At 40.9% G+C, this 12012-nt stretch overlaps 2 protein-coding genes across 5 annotated transcripts in view; one reads left to right on the top strand and one right to left on the bottom strand.

The window, feature by feature from the left end:
- Positions 1-2337: 2337 nt before the first annotated feature.
- Positions 2338-5064, bottom strand: LOC117254183 (tripartite motif-containing protein 16-like). The gene has a single exon (XM_033622258.2). The coding sequence runs from the start codon at positions 4926-4928 to the stop codon at positions 3258-3260; it is 1671 nt and encodes a 556-aa protein (XP_033478149.2). The 5' UTR covers positions 4929-5064; the 3' UTR covers positions 2338-3257.
- Positions 5065-9803: 4739 nt separating this feature from the next.
- LOC117253832 (zinc transporter ZIP3-like) overlaps positions 9804-12012 on the top strand; it is a 10384-nt gene continuing 8175 nt past the window's right edge. For 2 of the 4 annotated variants that reach the window (XM_033621573.2, XM_033621572.2), the window contains exon 1: positions 9804-9869. The gene's annotated coding sequence lies outside the window, so the exon portion shown is untranslated. Of the gene's footprint in view, positions 10142-12012 lie in introns of all 4 variants that reach the window. The other 2 variants (XM_033621575.2, XM_033621574.2) reach the window with 2 other exon arrangements.

Below are 12012 nucleotides of genomic sequence, written 5' to 3'. Positions count from 1 at the left end.
ACCACAGCTGTCCTTATATAGTGTTGAGGGGTCGTTACCTGTGCTAACAGGTGACTGATGGTCACTCAGCACACCTGGGTCAGAGCACATCTGGATGGTTAAGAACGTTTGGTGCATCTGGAGTTGACTTGTCTGACTGTTTTCTTTTAACCCTTTGAAACCTGGAGCCACGTCACTTTTCTTGTGCTGCTTTCAGACAAATATTTAACAGTCAAACTCTTGTGTGTCAGAGTCCAAATCTTTAAAGTTACCACTGAACCTGACGCTGTCTTTTTCCTTTAATCTGACTTGTTGGCAAAATGTAGACCAACCTAACTCACTGATTGCTTCATCAAAGCTCCCTCTGCTCCTGACCTTCATACTTCCCTGCAATATTAGTGACTAAACAAAGTGTTGGCGACAGCAAACTGGTGTCATGTGTGAGTGACCACGCTGTTTGAGTGAGGAAAGTTAAAGGACAGAGAGCGACTGACAAACGCTCTTCTGCTCCAAACATCAACACTGGACTTTGTGGTGTCTGAGGAGGAAAAGTGCGTCAGTTCTGCTCTCAGATCAGTGTCACATTTTCTCCATCAGCTTTGTTTGAGACCCTGGAATGAAGACAGGAAGAAAAGACTTTGTCCATGTTTGTTTGTTCATCATGTAAAGCTTCAGTTTGTTCACACATCCCATCAGTAAAGTCTGTTCAATGATTTCATGTTCACATTCACTTCATGCACACAAGAATCTCAGCTGTGTACAAGAAAAGAATCAATCATCTGCTGATTGATTCTGATCAGGATCATCAATAACAACAACATCTGCTCTGCCAAACAAATAGTGTGATTTGTTTCCACAGAGAACAAAGTGTGGAGGATAAAGGAGCTCTGCGGCGTTCTGTCTTCACAAACAACAACATACAAACACATGGATCCAAAGAGTGATGAGACGTTTAGAGCCCAGAGAAGCTGACGTTATTTTCATGCAGAGAAATGTCACTTCATCTCAACAACCGTCATCATGAGCAGTGAGAGCCTCCATGGCTGAACACACACAGGAATATTGGGATGAACTGAAACGTCCTCAGTCTTGATGACAATGAGACAGATTGTTTTGTTTGGACGAGCCCATCTGTTGGACGACTCTGCTGCTTTTCTTTCTCCTTTAACGTCTCACTGTCAACTTTTTGTTCAACATCTCGCTGTGATTTTTGACGGCTCCTTTAAATGTGATCAACTCATCAGTTCAGCTGTCAAACCAGCTTTTTCCACTTCAGATTTGTAGCTGAGGTAAAGGCCTGTCTCTGTCCCAAAGATCTCCACAGAGTTCTTGATGCTTTTATGACCTCTCTGCTGTGATTCTTTGTGTGTGGGCGGAGCTCAGTCGTCACCTCGTCGTCTGCGCTTATTACAAAACGCAGCCGCTCGTCTTCTAACTGGAGAAAGAAAAGGGGATCCCATGAGCCCAGTGTGGGCCTCCCTCCACTGGCTTCCTGTCCGTTTTAGGATTGATTTTAAGATGTTACTGCTGGTTTTGAAGCTTTGAAACGGTCTACCTTATCTAGCAGAACTACTGTATCTTCATACTCCAGTTAGAGCTCTGAGGTCGACCCATCACATGATCCTGGATGTTCCCTGAAGTACACACATAAACAGTGGCGATAGAGCCTCAGCTCAGCTGTTCAGATAAAAACTGCTGCGACTACAGAAACCTTAAAATGGCTACTGAAGACCTGCCTCTTCTCGTTGGCGTACGATTGATTCCAGCCTGACAACTTCAGTTGATTTCATCCTCTGTTGTGCTGCAGTTTGCTCTGTTTCTTTTCTCTTCTCTTCTTATTGTTGTTTCCTTCTGTTTTTATCTGTTGTTTGTATTTTAGGACTGTTCAGCACTTTGGTCGACTGCTGCTGTTTTTTAAATGTGCTCTACAAATAAAGTTTGACTTGACTGGACAGAAAGAAGCGCCACACTCTGAAAAAGAATCCACTGCTTCAACTTAAAACAATTCAAGGCAACAGTTTGCATCCATCTTTTTAAACAGTTGCAGCTCTGCTCTTACAGAGTAAATACTCTGAGTCTTTTATCATCTGACAGACTCACTTTAGTTGAACCAACATCATTTGCTTTGACCTCAAAATACTCAAGTTGAACCAACTTAATATTTATCCAAAGGTTATGTTGATATTTAACGCTCAAACTATTTTATTCAAGATGTTCTAACTTATTTATTTTAATTCCATCTTACTCAAAAATGTCAAAACTGTTTTTGAACTTCTCAAAATAAGTTGTCAGCTGACTAAAACACGTTAATGAAACAAACTTACTTTTTAAATAATTTTCAGACATTTTGTCACCTTTTTTCTAACATGTTATCAACATATTTTCAGACTCTTTCTTCTTTTTTACATTTTATTCATAATTTTCAAACATTTTTTCAGACATATTATTAAAAACATTCTGTAGACATTTTATCAACATGTTCACAACACTGTGGTATTAATTTCATCAATGATATTAGTAATTGTATTAATGTGTCCCTCTGTGTGTAGCTTCCCAGTTGGAGCAGTAATAACCCTGCAGCATCACTCAGTATGTGAAGCTGTTACATCGTAGCCTGTGATTCAGTCGGCGCTGTCATCGTACAGTCTGCTGACATCACACATGATGTCATACCCAAGTTATTAGATCCATGTGGCACAGTGTAGCTGCACTAAACTGAGAAGATTAAACAAAACACAACGATTCTTATTTTCAGGTGATTGAACACTAAAGAAAACACACTTCTTATATAATATTCAATTTCTGACAATATATCCCCCAAAATCCTACACACTGGAGCTTTAACACAAAAAGCACACACTGGAGAAAAGTAAAAAATAAATCAACATCATTTCTTATGGGAATTTAGTTTGTTCTTGTTTTCTAACAAAGCAAAGACTCATTTCATGAACTGAATAAACCATGTGGTGATTAATAGGATCAGAAAACAGGAAAACAATTTTCTTTGCTCTGATCTTTACAGAGCCCCAACTTCATTTGTTTCTGCTGACAAACTTGTGTATTTGAAGCGTTACCCACTGACCCCATGAATCATATTTTAGAGTGCACCTAAAGAAACTCAAACATTTACACAACAACTCAGGAGAAGATGTCAAAGTCCCGCCCACAATGTTTGACTGACAGCTGATCTCAGTGCAGTGAAGAAACGCCACAACAATCAGCTGTCAGCAACAAACATGGAGACTAAAGACAGAGTTTAACCCTTAAATGACTTCTGACTATTTCAGTTCACACAACTCTGCAGTGGATCCAGGATAATAAAGCCAAAGTCCAGCATAGAGAGGCTGAGTGAATGTGGTCTGGACTCTGTGGAGGAGAGTCATGGTTTCAGAGACGCTGTAGAAGGACAGAATACCTGCACTGTGATCCAGGTACACTCCTACTCTGGAGGACCGAGGACCTGAGACGGGAGTGTGGACTTTGTTGTGATAAAAGTAATAACTGTTATTGACACAATCTAATGACCAAGATTTGTCATTTCGTCCCAATTCACATTCACCCCCTGCTCTGCTGATATTCTTGTATGCGACTGCTACAGAAACTCCTCCTCTCCCTCTCCACTCCACCTCCCAGTAACAACGTCCAGTCAGACTCTCTCTACTCAGGACCTGACACCAGTCAGTGAATCTGTCTGGGTGTTTAGAATAAGACTGGTGTTCACTCATTCGTGTCACTTTCCTGTTCCCCTCAGATAATAACAGCAGTGTGTTTGCTGTGTTTGGATCCAGTGTGATGTGACGTGAATATCTGAAGAACTCAGCTCCGGTCTTGGGTTCTGGTTGTGGCAGTAAAACATCCACTTCAGTCACTGTCAGTGAGACGTTTGTCCATGTGTCCCTCAGAGCGTCCTGTAGTTTATCTCTGACTCCTGACACAGCCGCTGTCACGTCCTCAAAGTAGCGGCGAGGACGGATGTTGATGCTGGATGAGTGTGTGGCTTCACTGAGTGCTGACAGTGAGGGGTAGTTGTGTAGAAACTGGTTGTGATCCTCTGTGTGTGAGAGCTGCTCCAGCTCAGCGTCTTTCCTCTTCAGCTCAGTGATCTCCTGCTCCAGCTTCTCCTGAAGCTCTTTGACTCGACTCACTTCAGTTTCCTGCTGCCATCTGAGCTGCTGCTTCACATCAGAGCGTCTTTTCTCCATGAGACGGATCAGCTCAGTGAAGATCTTCTCACTGTGCTCCACTGCTTTATCAGCAGAGCGACTGATAGCCTCCACCTCCTGTTGGAGCAGCTTCACATCTTTCTCTGTGTCCTGGATTCTCTGCTGGATGTTTTGTCGACTCCCCTCCAGCTCTCTCTGCCTCTCAGTCCTTTCTGCTGCAGCTGACACTGTGTCGTGGCCTTTATGTTCATCCACAGAGCAGAGATAACAGATACACTGCTGATCAGTGCGGCAGAACATCTTCATCACCTCATCATGACGAGAGCAGATGTTCTCCTGCAGCTTCTTGGAGGGCTCCACCAGCTTGTGTTTCTTGAATGTAGCCGAGTCACGATGAGGCTGGAGGTGTTTCTCACAGTAAGAGGCCACACACTGCAGACAGGACTTGAAGGCTTTCAGTTTCCTCCCAGTGCAGACATCACAGGCCACATCTTCAGCTCCAGCATAGCAGTGATCAGCAGGAGCAGCTTGGAGTCCAGTCTTCTTCAGTTTCTCCACTAAAACTGCTAACATGGTGTTTTTCCTCAGGACAGGCCTCGGTGTGAAGCTCTGCCTACACTGAGGGCAGCTGTAGATTCTCTTCTCATCCTCTCCATCCCAGAAGCTTTGAATACAGTTGATGCAGTAGCTGTGTCCACAGGGAAGAGTCCCCGGATCCTTCAGTAGATCCAGACAGATGGAACAAGACAAGGTTTCTCGGTCCAGCTCAACTCCTCGCTGCGCCATTTCACCTCTCTGACACGACGACTGTCAAATAGTTTGATTCTCTCTGATCAAAAACAAATGTGTTGACAGGGTGGAGCTGGCTTCAGGGGGAGGGAGGACAGTGAAGGCTTTTCAGGCTTAACTGCATTCCACAAAGAGGCAGGGTGTGTTATCAAACTAAAGTGTCATCAAAGAGCTGAGTTACTGTTGAATCATTTTCTCTCATATTTAATGATCCACTGTGAAACATCTGTGACAAAACATTTCAGTTTCAATGGGCCTGAAACAAACCTGCATTTTTTCACAGCTTCAGACGGCAACACGTTCTTACACAGGACAAATACCACAGTGTGATACTGCAGCACAGGTACTGATCTTAATGAGGTAAAGTAGTAGATCTTTTGTCATCTTTTGTTTGGACTTATATTAGGAACAATTTAAGAAAAGACAGTTTTGGTGAATGAGGCCAGATACTGGCAGAACAGAGTCTCAAGGTATTCATCATTTTTTCCAGGCTTCCTTTTTTCTGTCTGACTTTACTTTGTACAACTTCCTGTTTCAGATGTTTCTCAAGGCGTTTCTCAATACTCAAGTTCAGCAGTTAGGACTTGCGGACTTGGCAAGTCCACCTGAGATTCCGGACTTCCCAAGAACGGGAGGACGGGAGAACAGTCCTTTCTGCTTTTGGAACAGCAGCAAACTTGATGATGTCACCACCTCCTCTCGCCTTGGCTGTTGTACTGTGTTGTATACATGCATTTAGAATAAAACAATATAAAGACAGCCCTGCATCTTTTCATAGACATTGTAAGAAATTAATATATATATGTTTTTAACGTTTCAACATATATAACTGACACACAAAAACATATAAAGAGCCAAAATGTTTTCATAAAATGTCTTTAAAACCTTTTCCCCGCAGCTGGCTTCTGATCATGTGTAATCAAATCAAAAATCAGGTGGGGGGGAGTGGAGAGTTGGTGGTTATTGTGATCGTGAGCACTGGTGAGTTGGAAATCAAAAATCAATAATGGACATGGATCGGAGAAGGCATCTTGGTGCAGTTATTGCAGCAGGATTGCTCTACCTGCAGGCTGAGGAGGAGGCTGCCCAGCTGAGGAGGCAGATCCCAGAAAGACAGCGGAGGATGAGGATGAGGACGAGACGTGCGATGCTTGCATGTCTCTATTGTTTGATATGTTTGTCCAGTTGTGGACAAAGTACCAGGAAAAGTAGTCATATCACAACAAAGAACAAAAACTCAGTCACAAGTCAAAGTGCTGCAAATGTAACTTGAGTAAAAGTATCTGGGTATTGTCAGCAGAATGTAGGACTACTTCAGACGAAGAGTTCAAAGTACTCATGATGCAGAGTGATCTAATTTCAAGTGTTGTGATCATCATATACATGAATATGTATTGAGTATTAATTGATCAATGTAGGCTACATGTGAGCAGCATTTAAATGTTGTCATGGTAGAACTGATTTTAACAGCTGTCACTGGTGCACTAGTCTGATCTATAACAACACACAGCAACTTGTAAATACGAAACAACAACATATAAAACAAACTATCTGAAAGTAACTGTAGCTATCAAATAAATATAGCTTGAGTAGAATGTACAGTATTTCCCTCTCAGTATAAAGTAGCACAAAATGGAAATACCCAAAGTACAAGTACATCAAATTTGTAATTAAGTACAGTAGCTACTTGAGTAAATATACTTAGTTACTGTCCATCACTGCATTTGTCTCATCATTATGCTTTCTGTCTACATTTTTATGGAGACGTGACAGTTTACTTGGTGCACCTAGAAAAAACAACAGCAGTTTAATATTCAGTCTGACATTTTATTGAAGTGTTGAGTTGTAGATTGTGGTGCTGTTGAACTGTACTGGATTACACTGACAGCAGTTTGTCATTTAGTCTGTCCTCACCGATATAAATGGATCAAACAGGTCAGATGTTCAGAGGAGAAGTTTATTCAGACATCAGGTACACAATTCATATCAGATAATCAATATTTAAAATGCTGTTGCATAAATACTACAATAAATACAATTAATCTTTAAATACAATAAATAAATTACAATAAATTCTTAAAATCATTATTGAATGGTAAAAACACATAAATAAGCAAAAGAATACAAAGAACATTTAATAATATAATAATCTATCTTATATAGTGAGACTGAATGTTGCCCATTAGACATTCCCCACACGGATTACATTTCATATTTAACCACTACAGAGATATCAGTGACGAGTTTAAAAGGACGACCAGAGAGAGGCTGCTCTCTGTGGGGCAGCCTGAGCGCTCATACACATGTTTATTATCTGTGAGCGCTGACACCGCTGTCATCTAGCGGACCTCAACACACAGTAACACATCGGTAGCTACGACTTACAATTGCGCGCCTTTCCCTCACTTGTCATTTTTGATGATTGTTGCGAAATGCATGCTGGGATACCTGGCTGTCTGAAGTCCACACAAGTCTGCTCCGATGCATCCCCGGTAAAAGGGACGTGGCGAGAGCACATTGGAATTGGAACTGGAAGAGTACTTGGGCTGTGACTGATGACGTGTCACAAGTCCACAAGAACACAAGTACGCATATTGAGAAACAGCTAGAGTGAGGTGTTTTAATGGAGGCGGTACTTCTGCTTATCCACCTTATTCCTGAGGGCACGACTGTAGAAATGATCATGTGCGCAACTTCCTGTGAGATAGAGGAAGTAGCAGTAAGCTAGTTCCTCCCATAGACTGTCTGTGGTTAGTCCCAGTGGCTATATGGCAGCCATTTTAACATTTAATAGCTAGACTGGATATTCATTACTGATATCTGCAACATAATTTTGCCTAGTCAAAACTCTTATTCAAGATATCTGTAATTCAGTTTTGACTAGTAAGATTCAAACTAGGCCTACTTTTGCCATACATGTGTATGGGATTTCTCATTATAGATATCTCCAATGTAGTTGCGAATATATGCAAATGAATTGGAGATATCTCTAATTCCAGTCTGAGATAACTACAGTTTATTTTTGACTAGTCATAATTCAAGGTCAAGATATCTTTAATTATCACCAATTGAAAATATCTACATGGTCCTTTCTAGATATCTTGAATTAAGTTTCAGATAGTCAGAATGAAGTTGTAGATATCTTGACCTTGAATTATGACTAGTCAAAATTAAACTGTAGTTATCTCAAACTGGAATTAGAGATATCTCCAATTCAGTTGCAGATATCCGCAGCTACATTGGAGATATCTATAATGAGAAATCCCATACACATGTATGGCAAAAGTAGTTTGAATCTTACTAGTTGTTGTGGCCATTTGTTCAAAGGGCAAAAAAGACAAAAATAAGAGCTCCTTCAAAAAATATCAAAATTTAAGAAAATTCAAAATCCACTCACAAAGGGCCACAAATGCACCGGGTTAGTTAGGCTTACTCAGGCAGTCAAAGAATTCATTTTCCAGGCCAGTAGCTCCGTTCAGAAGGTTTATTTTCAGCTTTCAACAGCAAACAAACATGTTCAAAAACCATGCTGCCTCTCTGCTTTGTCCTGCTAGTAAAAAACCATTTCCCCTTCCCGGTGCATCACCTGCCTCTAACACCTGGCTACCTATATCCCCTACTGTCTGGTGCCCCTAGTGTTTACCCACAAAAATAAATAAATAAAAATAAAACAACACAAAACAAAAATAATAAACTAATCAAACTAATGACATAGCTCCTTCACTAGTCAAAACTGAATTACAGATATCTTGAATAAGAGTTTTGACTAGTCAGAATCTAATTACAGATATCTGTAACTGTAGTTTTGACTGGTCAGAATGATGTTATAAATATCTTCAATTAAAATTCATATTAGTCACAATGACATTACGACTAGTCAAAATGGCGCTGTTGATATCTATAATGCTAATTCCGGATAGTCAAACTTAGCGATTAAATGTTAAACAGCTTGCCATAGTGGCTACTCTTGGTGGCTAACCGCCAACGCTGGTTCTTTTCCAAAGTCATTTGCCTTCAGTTTAGCAAATACTGATTTAGTTTTAACAAATATTTAACTAATGTTAACTTAGCATTTTTAACGCAGACGGGCGGAGGATTAGCTAGGAATCATCACATTTATTCACTTTACATGGAGCTACAGTTAATACTGGATTATGTGTTAGTGTCTCTTAATAAGTCATCAGAAATCATAAATCATCTTCAGAAGGAGCAGATGTCACCTTAAGCTGCTCGGGACATATTAAAGTTAACAATATTTCAACGGAGCAAGGCGAGCTAACTGTTAGCATGCTAACTGTTAGCGTGTTAGGTTGCTTTGAGATGTCTGTCAGAGATGGCAGACGTATGATCACATGATCCTGTTTGACCTCTAACAGGTGGTGTGTTCCACCTTTTATTTCCTAGTTGCTGTTGGAGAGAAGAAGAGAGTAGCTACTGTAAACAAGCTGTAAACATTGGAAATTGACGGTTTCGGTTCAACGCCGGAAGTCGTGCGCATAATTCGCACAAAGGATCATGGGGGCAGGAATACTATTTGATGTGTTGGAAAGTAATGACATCGACTCAAGTACTGTGCTTAAGTACAGATTTGAGGTGCTTGTGTTAGTGTTAATAATGATGATGTAATGTGTCAGTGATGATGCTGAGGTTAAACAAACAAACAAACAAACAAACTTGATGTCACAAAACAATCAGCAGATTAATCCATCTGGTAAATCACCATTGTTTTAACAGTTCAAACTGAAAATCCCGTTTAACATTAAAACATGTGTCACAATCATCCAGGTCTGATGTTAAGACACTTTTTGACTGTGTTCGTCTCTGTTCCTTCCTGCTTTACGTCACTAATATTTTTACCATTCAGCGCTCAGGGCCGGTGTGACGTAAATGAGGAAGTGTTTCCATACACCTGCTGAGAGGAGACGGAGGCTCGGACAGGTAAACACGGAGACACCGACTCGTGTTTTTGGGCTTTAACATGTCGTTGTTGAGCTGAGCTTTGTGCTTCGACTGAAGGAACACAGCTGTGAGCAACTGCTGTCATTTATAACCGTAGTTTGAAGTGTTAGCTAGCCTCTGTAGCTACCAGGAAGCTAACGACAGCTAGCTCCTGTTAGCAGCTCCGTCAAGCTAACAGCTGTTAGCATGCTCTAGAGCGGAAATGCTCAATATTTATTTCAAATGAACGGAGTAAAATTCACGTAAAGGAGGTAAGTTATGCCTGTTCAATAATTTTAAGAAAGAAAACTGAAGCGTAAACTCTAAGAGAAACATTAAAACAAATAATTCTTTGCGAGTTATGAAGCGCTGTGACGTTTTAATTTGAAGTTCTGCACAGGAAGCGGGGCTAACATCGGTTAAATCACCAGCAGCGAACACGTTAACATATGAACGGCTAAATCACGGCAAACAAACCACCGGTTAGTGAGTTTATCTCGACAGGATGTCGTTAAACGTTATTTAATTGTTATACATAGTTTAAAGTTTATAAAGATGGCGGGAGGATGTGTTTAATGAGTTAACGTTATTGGTGAGAGGATGAAAATACACACCGGACAGTTCCGTTTAAAACGAGTTAAACACCACAGAGCTGCAGCACTGATTGTACTCTGTGTCAGGATTTTACATCTCTGTAAAGGTGTTGGTAAAATACAGTATTTCCTCCTGACATGTAGTGGATGAGTTGAAATACTCAATAACGTTACAAGTACCTGAAAACTGTACTTAAAGGGGAACTGCACCCATTTTCAAAATGACATGTTATTCGTCTGGTCGAAGACCCTGATCACACACACAGTGTTTTTGCAACAGGAGGCGGCTTTTTGTAATTGTTTTTCATGAGAATGAAGCTTTATGCTCAGTGTTTTTGTGTTGCTACACACCTCCGTTTTTGCTGGAGCGCTCTGAACCGCTTGCTTTGAAAAAACTTCAACTCAGAACAATAACGCCCCTCACAGGCCTTTCCCAAACCGCCCCCTACTCTCTCTCCCTACCCACTTTCATTCTGCTTCCGCATTCATGTTGAGGCTCTGCCACAAACCAGCTAGTGAGGAGCGGGAGTGAGTTATAAAATCCTCCGACAGTGATCCTGCACTGATGCTGACTTACTGGCTGAATCCATAAGCCCCGTCTCCACCAAACCCTTTCAGTCCAGTCCCTTTGGAACCAGCAGTAAGCCTTCAGACATGGTACCTAGACCCTCGGTGTGTTCAGACAGTCCTCTTAAATGTGGGCGGGGTTGTTGTCACTCACTGCTCCGTCCAGCACTCGCTGTATTTCCTCATCAGCGGTGACACAGATGGAAGTCTGCACCTGGTTTATCGTCCACAGAACGAGGCTGCACGCTCACATTTTCACAACAAAATAGAACAGGCTGCAGTGAGAGTCTCTCTCCATGGGATATTTAAAAATAGCAGCTTTGTGCATTTAGTCCTTCTCAGGCAAGCTCAGGGGTTTAGTGTTGCTGTAGCCCACAGGAAGTGAGGATTAGAATATATGACCTTCACATAATCCGCTCCAAATTAATCTATATTTTTAAAGTCATTACTAAAAGTGTGTGTCATATAAAAACTAAAGTGATGCTCAAAGTTGTCACAGTGAAATTTAAGGTGTGCTGATGGATTCACGTCATCAACTCATGCATTGAGTAACATTACAAGTTAACATTTACAAGTTAACGTGTATGACAGAATTAAAACTCACATCATCACATCATGTTACAGAGATATGAGTACAGGCTGTAGAGGGACTGACAATACATTTATTATTGCAGCCTATCAGACTGTGATAGGCTGCAATAATGAAACAATAAAAGAAGGTTTCTAATGTCAGTAACGCCCAATTTATACACATCTCTGTTTTTGAACACATGTAGTCTGTATGTTATAGAGAGATGTATTTATACATTTTTGTTCAGTCACAAAAAAAGTTACACAGGATTCATATCTTGTTACCTGCAGGAACAGATGAGTCATCACTTGATATGACATGAATATGATTGTATTGAATGCCACTAGTAACAAACACTTGTGCCTTTTTTTATTGTTGCCAGGCAACCACCCCATCACCTCCTTACCCTAAC

This window comes from Epinephelus lanceolatus, chromosome 6, assembly GCF_041903045.1.
Source record: "Epinephelus lanceolatus isolate andai-2023 chromosome 6, ASM4190304v1, whole genome shotgun sequence".
Classification (NCBI taxonomy): Eukaryota; Metazoa; Chordata; class Actinopteri; order Perciformes; family Serranidae; genus Epinephelus; species Epinephelus lanceolatus.
This window is presented reverse-complemented; position numbering and strand designations above follow the sequence as displayed.

Coding starts and splice junctions, on each gene's coding strand:
- LOC117254183 (XM_033622258.2), bottom strand. CDS start 4,928: ATGGCGCAGCGAGGAGTTGAGCTGGACCGAGAAACCTTGTCTTGTTCC.